Source organism: Anopheles marshallii, chromosome 2 (genome assembly GCF_943734725.1).
Source record: "Anopheles marshallii chromosome 2, idAnoMarsDA_429_01, whole genome shotgun sequence".
Classification (NCBI taxonomy): Eukaryota; Metazoa; Arthropoda; class Insecta; order Diptera; family Culicidae; genus Anopheles; species Anopheles marshallii.
Genome location: NC_071326.1, coordinates 70,122,720 through 70,141,961, shown reverse-complemented (window position 1 = coordinate 70,141,961; position 19,242 = coordinate 70,122,720). Strand labels below are relative to the sequence as shown.

The 19,242-nt window shown below is 43.2% G+C and overlaps 3 protein-coding genes across 3 annotated transcripts in view; 1 reads left to right on the top strand and 2 right to left on the bottom strand.

Annotated features, from left to right (window-relative positions):
• Positions 1 to 552: 552 nt before the first annotated feature.
• Positions 553 to 1,154, bottom strand: LOC128709112 (uncharacterized). The gene is made up of 2 exons (XM_053804095.1): positions 951 to 1,154; positions 553 to 873 (listed from the first exon to the last, which is right to left on the bottom strand). Exons 1-2 carry the CDS (start codon positions 1,152 to 1,154, stop codon positions 553 to 555), a joined length of 525 nt encoding a protein of 174 aa, XP_053660070.1.
• A 1,978-nt stretch (positions 1,155 to 3,132) lies between these two features.
• Positions 3,133 to 19,242, bottom strand: part of LOC128719656 (centrosomal protein of 135 kDa) — a 30,007-nt gene continuing 13,897 nt past the window's right edge. The window contains exons 7-10 of the mRNA XM_053813284.1: positions 5,509 to 5,634; positions 4,841 to 4,994; positions 4,475 to 4,581; positions 3,133 to 3,784 (exon numbers count right to left, since the gene is read on the bottom strand). Of these exons, the coding sequence (XP_053669259.1) occupies positions 3,133 to 3,784; positions 4,475 to 4,581; positions 4,841 to 4,994; positions 5,509 to 5,634 (1,039 nt within the window). The remainder of the gene's footprint in view (positions 3,785 to 4,474; positions 4,582 to 4,840; positions 4,995 to 5,508; positions 5,635 to 19,242) is intronic.
• On the top strand, positions 17,260 to 19,092 carry LOC128719658 (uncharacterized). The gene is made up of 4 exons (XM_053813286.1): positions 17,260 to 17,648; positions 17,725 to 17,884; positions 17,955 to 18,775; positions 19,041 to 19,092. The coding sequence occupies exons 1-4, from the start codon at positions 17,260 to 17,262 to the stop codon at positions 19,090 to 19,092; spliced, it is 1,422 nt and encodes a 473-aa protein (XP_053669261.1).

Here is a 19,242-nt window from a genome sequence, read left to right as displayed (position 1 = left end):
CGAAAGTTGGATATACAACAAGACGTTCGATTTCTGCCAGTTTCTCGTGCGGCCTTCGCTCGATCGCTTGATGAACCTTATACGCGATGATCTGCGGCACCACGGACCAATGCCATCCCGCTGTCCTATAGAAAAGGGACTTGTAAGCTTTCACAACTCCTCGCTAAGTTACATGAGATTGCCATCGTTTCTGCCTCCCTCAAAGTTCGGTGTGGTGCTGGAAGCATTCACGGGCAAGCGGATGGAATCTGTGTTTCGAGGAGTTTTGTTAGGTAAGCTGACAATAGTATCTTAATTGAACTTGAGGTGTTTGTTGTAAACCAAGGATTATATATTATTCTTACAATGAATATAATACGGGGAACCATTGTGAAATACATTTTTTGGGAAAATTAAATTAAGATCAACGTTTTCCTCTCTAACGAAGGTGATAAAATTCCCATACCTTATGTTGCAACAATTCCATTGGAATAACCTATGCATCATTACAATCAATAGCATAATCGCCTTGTCCGAATCCTATCACAAAATTACGTGTTTTTCAACTTAACATTACGTTGCCGTTACAAACCAACGATTCATTTTGATTTCCTTTCCGCGATGATACACACCAACCTCAATGAGAAACTCGCCAGATGGCACCACACTCATCATCAAATGGCGATCATCAATTTCGAAATTTCGCACCTCGTAGTGTCCCGTCTTTATAGGACAGCGTGTGGTCAGGTTGGAATGTTTCACCAGCTCCGAGGCAATGTAGCGATCCAGCAGATTGCGCGACCTCCGAAGCTCCTTCCCGCACAGCTGCTGTTTTCCCGTGTACATCATTTGATGGTATTTTCCAGCCACTCGTTTACACAGCCGCACATCGTACTGAAATTGGAAGCAGGCTCATAAACAATCTGATCGTTAAAAAAGGGGATTTTGCAAACACCGAAATAGTATATTACCTCAACATTTTTATCAAGCTCTTGCTTCAGATCCAAGTCAAAATCGATTGCCGTAGTTTGGTCAAGCCGACGGACACGCAGATCCACATCTAGATATTTTGGGTCCCAATCGTCCGTGTAGTTGGTAATGCGCACGGATGCCTCAAGTTCTCGAACACAAACTGTGCCCGAAACGATCGCCATAATCCACATCGTCCAAAACATTATTACACTGTTCTGAGTAAAGTTTCACATTTACCTCCAATATATACAATCAGCGCATAGCACGCACTGCTGCTAACGAGAATCTTGTTACGAACATCAACATAATGCAGTACATTATATTTTAGACAAGGCTCATTTAGTAAATGCAGCAACATTACGTTTGTACGATTGGTTGCTTACATAACTATCCTATAACCGTATTACCATTTGAAACGATAGAGGCATTAATTCATTCAATAAACATTTTGTACATGTGACAAGGTTTTCATGCTCTGGTGAATATAAATGAATTTGACACGTATCATCAAGCACAACGTTTTCCACTGGAAAACAACAAGTTATTAAAAAAAAAGTATGTACAAAAAATTGAAATGAACCATTAGACCAATCCATCTGGATATAATGCAAACAAGTCGTATATTAAAAAAATGTCATATAAACATCACTTATGTAGGTTAGAGGGGGTAAAAAAAATCGTAAAATGCAGAATAATATCATTTTTAAAATGCTATTACGTACCGAATTTAGACTAACTGTGTATAATGCCTAAGCCTAGCTATAATTTTATGCAGGTTTGCTACTTTGCCCTGGCATCTTTACATGAAATCGCAGATGATAATTGTGAGTGGTTGTTGATGATCCAATTCTAACGTCGTTGGATGTTTCCACCGCATCGTCCATCTTGTTAGACATCTTGTCAGCTTTAATTTTAGATGGTTCTTAAAAAAGAAAACAAAAGAAAAAAAATTAATATAAAATTAAGTATAAATAAAATAACAGCAGCATAATTACCTCCGCCATGTGACGTCGTGTGAAGCAATATTTTTGCCCAACTGTCCATCGTTGTGTCGGCACCGGTCGTTGCGGTTACGGTCGTGCTACAATCGATGGCATCGGGTTCAGTACCAAAACTTGCACCAACCGAAGGTTCATCAATTATCATTACCGGTCCGCTCGTAGCTTCATCAACGTTTCGGGCAACGCCTAAAGGACGGTTGGTTGGGTGCATCCGTCCGCTCTTACACTTCTCGGCGTGGCTCGGCGATTGGCAAGTTCGCAGCATCAAACGTTCGCCGGCTTCCGTTTTATAGATGACTTCCATTGACCCGGTCCCATCCATTTGTCCCTTAACGATGCCGGATGCACCGGCCTTCCTATCAACGCCACCGTCTTCCGGCTTCAGCAGTAGGTAAAAACGGGGAAAAAGTCGGAAATAATATTATACTCCATATATATATGTCGATAGTAATTAATGGAAAACGATTAGCAGCAGCAAATGGGTCACATTTCTCTTGCCCCTCTTGCAGTCGTTGCCAACTACACTGAAGAGAGTTTAAACAAATTCCGTTAAAGCCTTAAAATTGGTAAGCGGTTTTTTTGCCTAGTTTTGTTCCTCTTGGTCATCATTTAACAATGCACTCTGCACTGAACTATCGTTACCTGATCGATTATTTCATAGGACAAAGAAGTATACGCTTCCGATGCAACGGAATGTTTGTCGAGTGAGGCAGTCGTGATTGAACTTTCTTCGCTATAGTCTTGACTGTGATCAGTGTCTGAAGCGTTTAATCCAGACTCTGGTGCTACCTCTGGAACAGACCGTTCATATTTCGTAATTTTCCAACCAATGGGAGCTATCATTTTCGATTCTAGAATAAATAAGGACATAAGTGGTGAAAGTATCCAAACACTTTTTTATGCCCAGCTCAATTACCAGCCATTTGAACGCCTTTTTCCCGGGTATTGGAACGTTTGTGTTTCTTCACAGGCGTTTGCGTTGCCATCGTTGGAACTACCTTCACATTATGGTTTTCTTTCGAACTTTTCACTGCTACCAACTCATTTTTCGAATGCTTTGCTCTTGCTTTATTCGCTGCTTCCAGGTACCGCCTAATTCTAGCCAGGAGTTCGTAAGGTCATACGGTTATAAAAGGGGATGTACAAAAGCTTAGACTAATGTTTAACTGTTTTAACGCGGTTACATCGTTGAATACCTGTTGCAATCGTCGTCATCATCTTCAATGTCTTCGCGCTCCGCCGACTCCCCAGCGCGCGAACGAATCTGTGCAAACCTTTCATCCGTGATGCGGCGCCTCAGCTCCTGCACCTGCACACTATACTCGCCGGCTAACGCTGCACTACGGCGTGCCGTTTCCTGCTCCTCAGTCAACCGTCTGCGCAACGAATCCACCTCCGTTCGCAGTTTATCCGTTTCTTGCTGTTGATTTGCTAGCGCAATACGGTGCTGCTCCACTTCGGTCCGGCTAGCGGTCAACAGTTCCTGCAGCCCGTCCACCGCTGCCCGATCACCAGTGCGGGTAAGCGTTAGTTCCTTCTGCAGGGTCCCCTTTTCACGTGCGAGCTGCTCCCGAATGTTAGAATGCTCTTCCAGCTCGGCCTGCAGCTTGTCCTTCTGCAGGTCGAGCTTATTGCACAATTCCTTGGTGGCTTCTAAATCCATCGCCAGTGAATTGTTTTCCTGCCGCATCGCGTCCAGCTCCGACTGAGCAGCGGCCAGGTTTGCCGACAGCTCGTTTATCTGATGCTCACACTCGCGAATATTTTGCTCCCGTTCGTTCATCAGCTCCACCATCGTTGCAATGCGTTCTTCCGCTTCCTGCAGCAGTTTTCTTTAGAAAATTACGATAACACACAATGTGGATATAATCAGCGGGGAAAATAAATACCCAACAAGGGGTTTCAATGCGAGGCTAACCAAAACAAAATACAGACACACACAACACGATTTACTACACCATAAAGGTACTATGGTAAAAATCTAATTATCTTCGATACATGCATCTATACCTACAGCAATCGTCCGACACCATACAAACCATTCCATGTGCATCCACCAGGATTCACAATTACGGGGCAGCCAAAATAATGAAGATTGGAGTTAGTTAATTCTGAATTGGATGAAGTTAATTCTAGTTATACACCAATTTACGACACTCTCATAAATCTGTCCTGTTTTATTTTTTGTTTTTCATTGTTGATTTCTATGCTACTTTTACAGCACGGGAAAGAAACCCATATTTCTAGTGATATGTTTTTTTATCTCCAAAATCTCTAAAAGAACCCACATAAATTCTTCTACGGATGCTTGTAAACTGCAATTGAGCGAAGAATGTCACTAGATTTCATACACACTTCAATGTGATAGTATACTAAAGCTAACTATCCGTATAATTGATGGTAATGGAATTAATGTTTCATCACCACCAACATCCTTTGCAGTCCAGGACCATGTGCTATCGGTGAAAAGTACTATTTGCACAACGAAAAAACTTACTAAACACTTTATAACTTGCACATACCTTGCCTCACTGGTTTCTGCTTCGAGAGTATGATTGCTTGTCTCAAGGACATTGACTCCTTCTGAAAGAGATCTATACCGTTCGAGCATCTGCTCTCTTTCACGTTCCTGAAAATTGAAATATTCATAAAACATTACTTTCACGTCACAAACAATGCAAAGAGATATGGAAATGAATTGTTTTAAGAATTCATCCCTGCAATCACCCATTAGGTTCTGATGTTCACAACCGGACAAATGTTGTGCGATATTTATATTTTTTTAATACATGTGGTTAAACTTTTACTTAAAAGTCCACAAACCATCCGACTATCCTTGCACCGGATCGCACATCATATTTTCCCCAGGAATGGTAGAATTTAATTACCTTCTCTGACAGCAATTCCTCGGCCCGCTGCATCTCCTGTACATATTCGCGTAATTGCGTTTTCATCCGTTCTACTTCCTGCTGCGAATCCTTAAGTTGCCGCTTCGTTAGCGTCAGTTCGGCAAGGGCATCCGTTAGCTCGTTCGACAGGCGACTGATTTGGGGAAAGGAAACAACCCGCCACACATCGGTGGAATATGGAATCAAGCCGAGAAAGAATTTGGCATTAGTGTGTGGTAGCGAAGTAAAGCATGCGAACAAAGTGATAAAACTTCATGCTGGCATTAACGTAGCCGAGTAACGGATGGCTGCGAATCACTAAGACAAAACAAAGAACAAGTACTTGTGAAAGTATACAGTAGCTAGATAAAAAAGAGCTTACATTATATTAATAATTCACAATATCATTAAAAATATTCAATTTGCATAGGTATTCGATTCCGATCGAACAAGGAAATATTCAAACGTTTTGAACTAAGTCTACCAACGATTTACCTAATAGTTTTAATAAAGAGGACTGTTTTTTGTACTAATAGCTTTAAAGACTTCTTGTTATGCACAAAGGGTAGGAATTATTCAAGGTTTAAATAAGCAGAGCTCTATGTGTTAAAAAAAACCCCATGTTATGAAAATTTTGTTGTAGCATTTGCTTTAGCGAAGACACTCACCCATTCTCTGTCGAAGCGTTATCGTTTTTGCGCTTCAGTGCCGCCATCTGCTTTTTCAGCGTATCCGTTTCAGTGGAAACGCTTCGTAGAGTGCTTTCCTTATGGATGTTGTCCGTGCTAACGTTGCTGTGAAGTAATACGTTAAGGGTTTAGAAATGTTATTAGTAAATGAAGAAAAGAATAAAAGTATACGGTATAAGATGGTTTCAATAAAAAAGGCTAAAGAAAAAATTAAACTATAAATTGCCCAGTAATGGTATTCAAATAATCACTATACAAAACTACTAAATGTTAGATATAAAGAAAAGGAAATTTGCATAATAATCACTTCATTCTCCACTGCTAAAGATAAAGCTTTCTCAACATTATTCCTTTCGCTGCAAACTCATTGTAACAGTAAAACATTCTAGACCGTGATGAAGCAAAAACAAAACTGAAGAATTCCATTTTACTTTTACTCTCAATTCTGTCTAGTGGCTTTCATTCAATTATTTTTCAATAGATTTTTTTAACTGATGTTGTATTGCATTAGCATGTTGTTTTGTATTTTTCTGGTTGTCTAGACAACTCTTTGGACTTGAGAATTTTTCATCCCTTCAGCACCTCGTTTTCGCTCATTTCATGCCATATCGAGATTTTTCGGTTTTTATATCTCTCACTCTCACTCTTCTCTGCTTTTACTCCCACCTTCTCTGTTATCGTCTGCTTGCTTTCGCACCGTCTTTCACAATATGCCGCTCGCAGAGTTGGAATAACTGCGAGAGCTAAACGACGATGACGTTTACAACCACCAAACCAGCAACGACCTGGATGGTGATCACCGTTTCCAGCACCAAGAGCGATCGATCGCAGTCTCGCTGCGTCTTGCGTCCGTTACGATCGTGCACGGCGGTTCGTCTTTCTCGGAGTGATCGTTGTGCAGTGGTAAAGTTTCGTACGTTGTAAGTGTGTCTTACCTTGGGTAATGTTACCTACATTAGGGTTCACAATTTATAAACATCACTCATAAGCGACCAAAAAAGATTTGGTTTAACACTTCCGTGACAAAGAACACAAGAAGAGCGCATTCTATCCCAACGCCTAACATCGTGCGAGATCATGAAGTTATCCTTAAACAGGTTTTTAATACCCACAGCTGAATGGTAGACGAAACACGTCTCAACGTCACCGTAGTGGTGACGATTCCTTTAAATTCAAACCAAGGAATCATCGTTTGTGGTATTCAACGTAAACCTAACTGGCTATCGATCACATTCTGAAAGGTTTTCTATGCGCAAGTGTGAGTGTGTGTGTGTGTGTTTTGTATATTCCGTGTACCGTGTCCGTGTACCGTGGTCCAACCACGGCTACCTGTGCGTCGATCCTAACTGTCCACGAAAAGCAGAAGGCACAAATGTGCGCGGTGGTGGTGAAGACTCCGTTTCATTCAACTTCATGTGCGTGATCGACGGTGCTTGCGCTGAGTGTTGATGTGATCGCGAGTGAGTGCTTTAAACGCAATTCATATCGTTTGTCGGAAAGAATATTCATACTGTGATAACAAGATTTGGAATGTTTAAATCCATCTACAACTATGTCAAAGAAAGTGTTTTGAAAAATTACTAAACATCGTAGAGAAGCAAAGAGTTGCTGCCCACATCCAGCCAACGCAGCGCAGTAGTGTCGGTGGTTCTTTTGAATGTTTAATGTGCTATAATAAATACGTAAGTTTACAAACAGTTACCTATTCTGACTAAAATGTTCACTCATCACTCTTTAAGGGGTTCGTCGCTTAGCCCTGGGCGTTTAAGTCTTTTGATTATTTGTTACGCTAGAAGACAGCTAGCCGTTGCATAGAACGGAATATCTGAGTTTGAAACGAAGCATTGCAATGCCAAATAAAAACCTGACGCGTTATTCGCTGTAGTCCCAACATTCTAACACACCTCCGGAAACGAACCACGGCTTGCACAAACAAAGCAACGGTTCAAAGACCCAAAGAAGGGACTCATCAAACAGACATCGACACCGTAGACGACGATAAATAATAACCCCTTTTCAACACCATCGTTCTACCCATAGTGTGCATTTTCCGTGCGTGCCAGTAAACACCGTTGAACATGAGTGGCAGAATGGACGACTGCAATGTTCCACTTGGCACTTAAAATTTGTTCCTAATGGAGAGGAATTTCCAGTGAGCGAGACCGGACAGCCGGCCGGTTTGGATTGTCCATGACAGTAAAACCAGATGGAATTGATTAGCATACATTATCGCCTCTCTTGTCCAGTGTACAACGTTTCTTTCGCAATTTAATCAATGGCGCAGTTGTTTTCTTTGTGGGTGACAATTTAAATCTTTTAAAAGGTGACAAATTGTAGCCATTAAGCGAAAACAATTCTTCTATTTCTACTAAATTCTCTTCAGATGCAGAGGAAGAAATCTCGTCGGATAAAAAATGATAGTGACCGCGTTAATTGCTGCCGATTGCCGTAGATGAAAATAAAAGGATCCAAGCTTCTCACGTCACTTTCCAAATCGAAACCGATATTTGCGAAAAACGAGAACCCGCCAAGCAAGGCATACAACACATGCCACGCTCGACATAATTGCTTTCATCTGTATCGATTCCGTGTATTTCGTGTTCACAGCCGATTAACCTCCATACGTTCTGCTCGAATTACAACCCGAAACGGTACATGCAATGGATGCACATTCGAAACCGAAACTTGCAAAATTGTTGATACTGTTGAGGCAAGGCCTGTTTTCGCTCATCCCCTGCCACGTTCAAGAAGCCGGCACTGGGATTGCTCTTAACGAGCGAACCACACAAGTGTCGAGATTTCAAATGAAGAAAAACAGTAAGACACACCACCAATTGCACAGCACCACATTGCGGTATGGATGCATTGGGAAAGCAACCTGTCGGGCGTATGTTCGACATGTGCGCGCTATTGCAACCATCTCCGGGCAAGCAATGCAACATTTGTTAATGAGATACACACAACGGCTGAACAAAACAAACAAAATTGCAGCACACCCCACCCCCAAAACGGGCGGATGCTTAGCCGCAAACAAGCTCGATCTTAGAAATTGTTCATTATGAAGAGAATGAGCGACGTGCCGGGCGCGCCAGGCAGCGAAACGAGAGTGCATGGGTGTAAAACGAATTTAATTTCTATTTCACTTAGCATCATCGTCCAACAACACCACGGCAACTGTTGCTAATGAAGCGCGCGTTTCGTTTCATTTCAATTTTCCTTTCGATGCGAATAGTTAATAAGTCAAACGAAAAGCCGGCTGGTTAATGGGTGTGTAGTACTTGAGCATAAATGCAATAGCTGTCGAATCGTATGGCCTTTTAAATCTATGAAATTTTAAGGAACAAATTCTGCTGTTAAAATATGAAAAAAAAAATCAATCATAAAAGACCAGGACAACACCCCAGATAACATACATAACGATATCGAATAATTGTTATTTATATCCAATCATCGCATGAGATCATAATAACGATGATCAACCATGAACCTTTATCCATGCCCTTGTGAACGAAAAACTTTCTCACTGGTTTCACTCTACCAAGCGATGTTGCAATAGTTCACATCCTTGCGCCTTGAACTGTTGCCAATTCGAAGTTAAAATCGCCTTACTAACCTTCGCGTTTTATTACGCATGCGTCATTGAGAAATCTTAAAGCACTTTCTGCACAAGGATAAAACAAGACCGCATTAAAACATCCGCTTCTAGTGATGCTAACATGCTTACAACCTTCACAAATAAACGTTACACTTTGCCGGCATTGATCGTGGTATTTAAATTTCCACTAACCGTGAACGATACCTGGTGGAACGACCACGAACGAAACCTCCGCTATATCACGTCCGTATTTGCGTAATTTAGTCCAAATTTCGTTCGTCAAATACCCTTGTTCCAAGCTGGCGACCATGAAACACTACTTGACACATCGGATTTGTCACCAGAGATCCACGTACAGCTACTACCAATCATAAACCACGTAGGAACTCGACTAATAAAGCTAAACAAACACTCTATGAAAGCACAACCACAGTTGCGGATGGTATGTTTACTCCGAAAGTGATTTTCTGTTTCAATACATTCAACAGCCAACAAAAAAGCACGTAGCTTCCCACACAACGGAAGCCTTGAACGTTATCCCCGTGTTGTATGTTGGTACAGGGTATGCATGCATAATTATCGTCAACAGAAGCAACACATTCATTGTCATTGCCCCACGCAGAGCAATGTTTCAAATAGAAAGGTCATCGAAACACAAACTTCATTATTTCCATTATTAGCATATTATTAACATGGACTAACTGGACTAACTAAAAAAAGGACTAACTTCAAATAGAGATAAAAGAAATAATTTATGTAACTGATTTCACTTGAGTCCAACGTTTAATAAGTCGTCGAGCAATAGACATCGGTGTCATGTCCCGCGATCTTAGACCAGTTAACTGGAACTTGATTAAACCTTAGGAAGATTGATTTAGATGTTTGGATCAACATAGTTGCATTAGATCCTCTGATTAAAGTTTTTCCAAAAAAGTTCATTTGATCATATCTCATGGACTTTGAGAGGCAAACCTCACCTTTCTTGCACACCTCAAAACAATGTCACACACCCCCATTGATAACAACGATTTAATGCCTTTTTGTCAAGATTTATGCCTCACTTGCAGCTAATTGTGGCGATCGATAAAAAAATTAAATATCCTCTATTAAAGCCAACCTCCATTACAATTACCGAAACGGATGTACGAGTATGCAACGAAAATGTATCTTCCGTTGTTGTTTTTTTTTTTTTTCATTTTCCTCTGGCCACCATCAACAAATTTGAACAATTTCCGACCAGCCAAGGCTACATCACAAATGCTTCTTCTTGGCCACAAGCTTTTCAGCAAAGTTTCCCATTTTGCTCTTTTGTTTGATTTCGTAACGTCATGGGTCGGGGGAACCATGCCGGCGAGCAACCGCAGCATTGACTGACGTCGAAAATCGTTTTCGGAAAGAGCCGATGATGTACGACGGAACCGACCGGGTCGGCCGGTGTTCCGGGCGTTTGCATTCGCTGCGTTACAATATTCTCCTCCGGCCGGCAGCACGTGAGAAGGAAAAGGAAAACGGTCGCTCAGATTCAACCACAAAACCGAGCCGTTTCGTTCATCATCATCCAAAAGATGCAACCATCTTTCATTGACGAATACGCTTTTATGCAATGCCATCGGGGTGCAAAAATGGAACCACACCGAAGAGGCAACATTGCCAAACGAGGGTACCGAGAGGCTGCGCAGAAGTAAGGAAAAAAGCTCAATAAGCTGCACATCTGATTGAAAGATGGATTAAAAGCGTGTGAGGTGAGCGAGAGTGAGTGAAAACTGGAATGGCAATAGATCATCGCAGTTCGGATGGAATGTGTGCTCGATCGACGTGCCGGTTGAAATAAATACAAACCATCAAGCGTCAAACGCCAGGCCAGTTCAAATCTCTTTAAACCAACACTTTCAAACCATCCGTGGGATCGGCTCGCATGAAAGGAAGACACTTTTCCATCGGTTCGTCAACATTATTTCCCTCTGTAACTGTCTGGCGGCTCAAACGATCGAGTTATGAATTCGTTTTCAACGAGAACCGGTTTTCGGTTACATTAGTAACCTCTTCCTGCTCTCGTTAACCCGTTTGCAACTCGAGGGTAAAATCGACAATAGAGCAGTCTAATGTTTACCGAAACAATCGCAGCCAAAGAATGGACATGAATGGTAAAAACAAGCCCCGGGAAATATAAAGCTACATTATTCAATACAATATTAGTACAATATTCGTTGAAATGATCGTCTCACGCCTTGTTAAAGATCTTTACTAAACACTGCATAGCATCCCGTTACCGCTCGGTGTAAACAACTTCCAACCAAACTGCACATTATCATAAAGGTTCGTCGCTTGGTCGTGATTGAACTCTTTCGAATTTAAAATCTTTCCAATGCAAATCATCGCCTGTAACCAATTGAAGCGTACCCATGCACAGGATTTGCTTTTATCGCACTGTCCCCCGGCTTCTGTATCATTTCTTTTGCTGAAGCCTTCCTCGTTGGTTTAACCTTCCCACTCACGCTCACAATTTTCTCGCCATGTGTTTGCGATTATGTAACTGCACAAACCGGCCAAATGTGTGTACTAGGTCGATTGGAATATGCAACCGAAACGAAACTTGTTTTATCCCCCCAAACCCCTAGTTGTGGGTCGTTTTTCCCACTGCAGTGACATTTCGCCGTCGAGAGCGATGCTGTCTGCTGTGCCGTTGGCAACTCACTTAGCCTGGACATGAAGGGTTTTACAACTTGCTGTATTCTCTTAAAATTTAACTTACAAAAAAAAAACCCCTTTGATTAGTGCCCCCTTTTTAAGAGGGCTGACGTAACTTTCTAACATTATATTACCGTTTCTGCCCAATGGCGGTACGTTCAAACTACACATATTGCAAATTCCATCCACTCCCATTTTTGTCCGAGGGCGCGTTGGCGAATATGACGATGAAGGTCCATACCGTATGTGGCCGAACCAAACCGTATCCCAATCGCATCTCCCGGGAAATGGACGACGTACGCTGCCTGGTTTGCTTTTATGGATCCCCCCGGTGGAGGAATGTAGGTGAGCAACATCCACAGCTGTGGAAAGCAGGTACGATTACGATTTACCCGGTACGGATTATCATTGTATCCGTGGTAAATTATCGATTACTGGGAGAGGGGAATGGGTTAAGCAGGGAATTAAATAATCACACACAGCACTTGATTGCTCGAAGCCACAGGTGGAAATCGGGTATAAAATATTCAACTGTGCCTTTTTTCCTCAATGTGGTCCATTTTTTATACCAACCGAGTTAATTTAGCCTAGGTGTTTAGGTCATATTTAAAACCTAACGCGAGCTTTCACACAAACTTTTCCGCAATGGTTTTTTTAGCAGTTAGACCTCTATTTATTTCGGTTTTCGAAGATTTACTTGAATGTATTTCAAACAGGAAAACATTGCTTTGAATTGTAATTAAATACTTCCAAAGAACGGATATTCCTCTTCGTCTCAGCGACATGGGAAAACAAAACAAAACCCGTAAAGAATAGTTCCTTCCGGCTAGTCATCATCTGCAAATCACGGCTAGCGGTACCTTCACTTTGTCTCATTTATCTTTACTAATTCTTTTCCCACCCAACCCCCCCCCCCCCCCCCCCATGCATCCTTCCAACCCCCCATCCCACCAACCGGGTCATATTGCAAATTCAAATGAGACGCAAAACACGACTACACAAACGAAACGACTTCCCATCCGTCACTCGCGTGACATGCCCATTGCCGGCCCATTGTTTGCGCTGCAAGGCAAAACCCGGCAACTGTCGCCCTTAAAATGTCACAGGTTACAGGCCTTGCAGACAACAGGCAAAACAAAAGGAAAAGTGTTTTTCACCACCAGCGACCGAGACGATTACCTCATGCAGTCGACAATTTGACATTCGCTCCAACAGAGTGTGTGTGTGTGTGTGTGTGTGAGTGTGTGTGTGTGTGTGTGTGTATATAAATCAAACAAACCTACAAAACACACCCCTCATTCTCCCACACACAATCCCAAGGTGGGATGTTGGTGTTTATCGCGCGAAATAAAAATCCATTCAAAAACGAAACGATTCACACATTCAAGCACAATTGTTATGGGGGATGGAAATCGATTCATCCGGAACGAGCCATAAAACACACACACACATTGGCAACCATTAAAGGGAGAATTCTAATGTGACATCGATTGTTGTTTGGTAATTGCAACTGACACCATAATACATTCCGGTGAAAGTAGATAATGCTGATATAGATTTCACTTCTGTCTTCATTATGTTCGATTTAAAGCAAAAACACTTGCGTAACAAAAAAAAGCCGATCAAAGTTGCAGCTCGTAACGAACGAGGCACAACAAATCTGTACAAAATCCGCAAACCAGACAAACCATCATCCAGCCATCAGCTGACCATCGGATCTAATATCTTGCTGGTTGGATGGATCTTAAAATACCATTGCATGTCCACGCTCGTGTAAATAATTTGCGGTTTTAATAATCGTTTTAATCGTGACCACGGAGCGCAATATTAACGCTTTCCACCAAGGCAGCAAGCTGATGGTAACCGGTGATTGATGTGGTTTTATTCCGAATGGGATCGAAATGACTTCCGGAGATAGCTGAGATAACGATCCACCAGAATATATCCACTCAAGGTTGATAATTAATCTAAAAATAAAAAAGAATTATTAAGAATTGGAAAATGTCTCAATCAAGCGCCACAATTTCCCACAAAACCGTTGATTAATTAACGTTTGCTTTCAACGGCCAACTTGTGACACGATCATCATACAATAAATCGCCTTCAAAGCAATCGTGAAATAACATTTCGCACAGGCTGCGCATAAAACCTAATTGTAGAATTTGCATAATTTTCCTTCATTGTTTCCACGCTTAGAGCACTCACCGCATTGCCTAGAGGGTGAGAAGTAATGCAAAAGCTACACAGCTTTAACACCGTAACCTCGTTCCACCAAGGCCGTTCAAATTATACGATTGCATGATCTTTGTGATCAGTTCTGCTGCTGTCGAACGTTAACGTGGAGCATACTGAGATTAACATACTTCGCCCGAAGGGACCTCATTAAATCTGGATCAGGAATTGAGAATATTAAAATCATTTCATCTTTAAGAGCTATACCAATTTCCACCTCTCTGTTGCTTTTTAAATACCAACAGCACGTGCCAGCTCTACCAGACATCCATGCTGGATACTCACTTTTCTGCAATTCAATCGGAAAGATCCAATTGTTCCTCTGGGAAAAAAGTGTTGAAACCTCTGGCTTATCCACCATCCCAAAAACAAAAAACAAAAACAGTTCATCTCATTAACTTGGTTTTGATTTTATCTTTACCACCATAAAGAGAGAGAGAAACAAAACTACACAACTAACACCGTTGCATCAGTTGCGGACTAATCACTACGGGAATACTCCAAACTGGATGCACAAGAAATCTTTCTATCGTAAAAAAAAAAACTACACCCAAAACACTCTTGCTACCTAAACCACATTTCTATCAGCACACGATCACCATCTTTACGACCTGCAATGATGATGACAATAATTTCGAAATTAATAGCACCCCACCGTCCGATTGCATAATGCTTTATCACCTCCGGCTTCAACACCACCCTTGGTTGGCCGACAATTGGTGCCAAGATTTGTAGGTCATCTGCACCGCACAACAACGCCGAGTTGGATAGACATTGATGTACCGATCATGGGATCGGTTGGAAGATTCGTGCCGAAGCGGTGCATGTTACAGTCACAGCCGCGAACATTCGTCCACCTGAGATGATGGTCTTTAAACGCCAAAAAAAAAAACCACAAGATGTTACTTCACCCGGGGTTCGATCAGAAATAGTCGTCGATTGTTTGGGCTGTCATCGACAACTCCTCGGCCGTGGTCGTAAGTGTTGGCTTTCTTCACAAATGCTATAAAAAACACATCCAGCATCTAGCCGTGCACCACCATGGTTAGATATAGGAGCCACTCCAACGTGCGGTACTCGAACAAGATCGAAGGATTTGATCCCGCGGCCCTATCCGTGGCCGATAGTGGAGCTTCGATTTTCCCTTTGCGGTTGATATTATGTAACTATAAAAAATAGAAAGAAAAGAAACTCCATCATATTCCCGGATCGACAATAGCCAAGGTTCCTGCCACAAAAACCGGTGGTCAAGTCAACGTTGAACTGTAAGAGCTCCACACCGTTGGTTTCGTATTGACGCCTCTGACGATCAGTTTTGCGCTTTTTAGCCACCACAACGAAAAAAACGCAATTGATAACACAAGAAAAAAGGCAAAGAGCTGTATGATGCCTACTTCGATTATGATTGTACACGTGCAATCCTTTTTACATCATCGCCTGATGTGTCTGTCGCTAGAGCTGCAATCAACTTGTCACCATCCGAATTCAAATCATTACTGCTGACAAACGGATCGTGTCACTGTTACCTTAGTTCCACAACTAACCACCGTCATTAACTTCAAGAGGATACGCACACACCACCGGCTGGGTCTTGCCTTTCTTGCAAACAACAATGAAAACGTTATTAGTTGGTTCACAAAACAATGGAACGGTTTAACGTTCGTACAAACAACCACCGATCATCACACCGTCTCTGCTGTCAATCTGGCGGTGGTTAAGATTTCCTGTTTTTCCAACACCAGAGCAACGAGGTGTAGAAAAAAAATCATTCAATTTTCTGACTAAAAGTTCATACAGCTGGAATATTTTCCACAACTCAACAAAATAGTCGAAATAGAACACACATTTATGGTTAAAACTTATTAGCAGAACTACTCACATGCAGGTGGGTCACACGCAAGCACAGAATGTGATTGATGTCGGTTGTAAACGAAAGCGTGTTCATGTTTTATTTATGACCGCGCGTCCACGGTCGATCGGTTTCGCATGATCGCACCAGAAAACCTGCATGACCGGGTGAGTGACGAACCGTTTAACGGCTTCCGAACCCGCGGCCTTGAAACTGGACGCTTTACTACCGGTCATAAACGATATGTTGCTTCCACTTTCATCGGTTACCTACCCCATCCAATTCCGTCATCAACGGGAGATTTTGCGACATTCGGTGCCCGTAACATGAAACCAACCGCTCCAACCGATGTTGACGATACGTCACTGCCCACGTTGCATAATAACTGGAGCAGATGGCAAGCGCACAAAATGGCACCCCCAATCATTGCCGCGAAGGTGTCTTCAGCGAACTAAACACCCAAAAAAAACAACACAAACGAATTCGCACTGTTACGCAGCATTCGCGAGTGATTTTTGAGTGCATCTGGAACAACTTCTGGAGCAAAAGGGGGCGATGGAAGCGAATGGACTACGTGAAATGTAGGCCACCGCCAGCGTGATCGTGCGAAATGGCACGAGCACTGTATTAAGCAATGGTCAACAAACGTCGCACGCAGCGTCACATTCACTTTCCCTGCGGGAGACACGACACTATGAACCGGCGGGGTGAGGTCGGCAGTTCCAAAAACCAAACCAAAACGGTCACTCATTAAAAACCGGTATTTGAAAAGACTACTTCGGTCGAAAAAAAAAAGAATATCAACAGATGTTTGTTTTGTGTGGCTCTGTGGGTAAGCGCCACCTTTTATGGATCTATGCTAGCAGGGGGAGGGGCGATCTGATAACGGCCCGACCCGATATCGGAGCGTCAAGATGCATGCTGAGTGCCACCAGCGCGCTCCAATAGATGGAAATTTATTCATTAATCACCGATCGTGCGGTGCAATCATCGATATTAGCTGAAATGAACATCGAAATTCACAACTAGCCGCTGATGATGCGCTGTCAAACATGGTGAAATGTCTTATCTGTTCAGGGAAATAACAACCATCCATTGACGCTACCGGCCGATAGATGTTGGAATTTCATTTTGGCAGATGTTGCTTTTGTCTGTATCTACATGTGTTAATTTGTACCATGCAGAGAGCTAACAATATACAGCTCAACGCTACATTAGCGCTACAATGTGGATCATCAATCTATTCGCTGGGAGTATGTAACATTTATGACGATCATTTACGTCTAATTAGCGAATGAAAATGGTATAAAACACCGGCAATTAACACCGCGCGTCTATTCCCTTACTCTATTCCAACAGCACTGTGATGAGGCATGCATCCGTCTGGATGTGTATCCTGCTGACATTCTACAACCTGCAAGCGACGTCACTGGCGGCTATTGTACCACCGCCATGGAGCGATCCAAACAAGAACCCCTGCGCTACGCAACCGGGCGGCTGGCAACTTCTCTACTGGCCGCCGCTCAAACGCTGCTTTAAAATATTCCAGCTCGGTTATCCCTGTCCCGACACGATGGAGCTCAGCCCGGTCGGGGCCGGCACAACGGGGCTCGGTTCCACCGCCGAATGTCGATGTCCACCGGGTACCGCCCAGTCACCGCTAACCAAGAAATGCCACAAACTCTTCGAACGGGGTCCGTGCGAGTTCGGCCAATACTTTGCACCGATTGCCGATTCGGCTGGAAGGAGTGCCATGTAAGATATACGACCGTACAGTTTAAACTCCCTTCAAAGTAACCTGTAACCCTTCAATTATGGCCCCCATTTATAGACCAAAACAACGCTGGGGTGTCTGCAAGTCGACGGAAATCTGTGACAGCGGAATGATCTATTGGCCCCAGGACAACAAATGCTACCAGATACACACCAAAGGCCCTTGCCCGAAGGGAAAGCTCATCAGTTTAGATAACAACGGGATCGCACGGTGCAAGGTGACGAGAAATGTCTGTCAACCGAAAACAATTATCTTGTAATAATACTGTCTCCTTTCTTTATGTGCAGTGCGAAAACGAAGGCGACTTGAGCAACTACTTCCACGAGGACACCGAAACTTGCCATGAGTTTTTCACCAAAGGACCCTGCCTCGGTACGGGCGAACTATTTCTTCCCTCGCGAAAGTGTGCCTGTCACGAGCGTTTGCCACACTATCACAACGAAACCAACCAGTGCTACGAACTGGGCACGATTGGACCCTGCCCCTTCGGCCATACGTTTATCGTGGCGGACAGCAAACGGCAAACGGATGGATCAAGCAGTGGCATGAAAGCGGAATGTCGCTGTAAGGATGGTTATGTGCAGTGGAAGGACGGCTACTGCTACAAGCTATACACGCAAGGGCCGTGTGAGTTCGGGTCGTTTGTCACCGAAACAAACGTATGTTCGGTAAATCCTTGCGACAAAGGACGGCTTTACTTCCCACAGGAGAAAACATGCTATCGGATCGGTTCCCAAGGTCCCTGTACCTTGCACCAGGTGGTCATCTTTGACTTTACCTCACGTCCATCGCTCGATGGCATCTCGTACAATGGTATGTGCGGGTGTTCGGGTGTGATCTCGAATCTCGACCAATCCTGCACGGATGATGCAGATCAGATACCGCAAAGTGCCTGCGACAGTACGCCCGAAATGGTCGAAGTGAATCGCCAGTGTTACAAACTTTACACCCGCGGACCGTGTGGACCTGGTCAGTGGTTGGAACCGAAGAAAATTCCCACGCGCATACGGTCGGCAGCTTGCGTGTGTCGGCCGGGTTACACGCCGTATGAGCAACCGCTCGCTAACGGTGTCATAGGCTGCCAGGCGCCCAGTGTCGGCATTGCCAGGTACTTAAACCAACGGCGTCATCTACACTCGCGAGCTCCCGGGAATCTTACTCTTCCTCTATCCTGAGTGTCCTAACCTAAACATTCCAACACTGCATCTTCCACGTACGCTTCCTCACATTCCTCGTCTCGCTTTGTAGATACGCTTATCGCTGTACCACCATGTGTCTATGTTTATGACCTAACATCTGCTATCATCACCATTTGTTTCTGCTTCTTTCTTTTATCACATTTGGCACTATTTGACTGTTCATCTTCGCCAAAGATGGTTCATGAGCTTGCTAGGCTTTGGAACATCCGACCCGGACGAATACTGAAAATCGACGCGACTACAAACATGGCTGAACACAGCGAGCCGGTTCACTATTCATGACACATCGAAGAACTTCAACCATCAAGCTCCATTATCACTATGAACACATACAGCACCAGACCGAAGCACGATCAAAAACCAATAGCATATACCC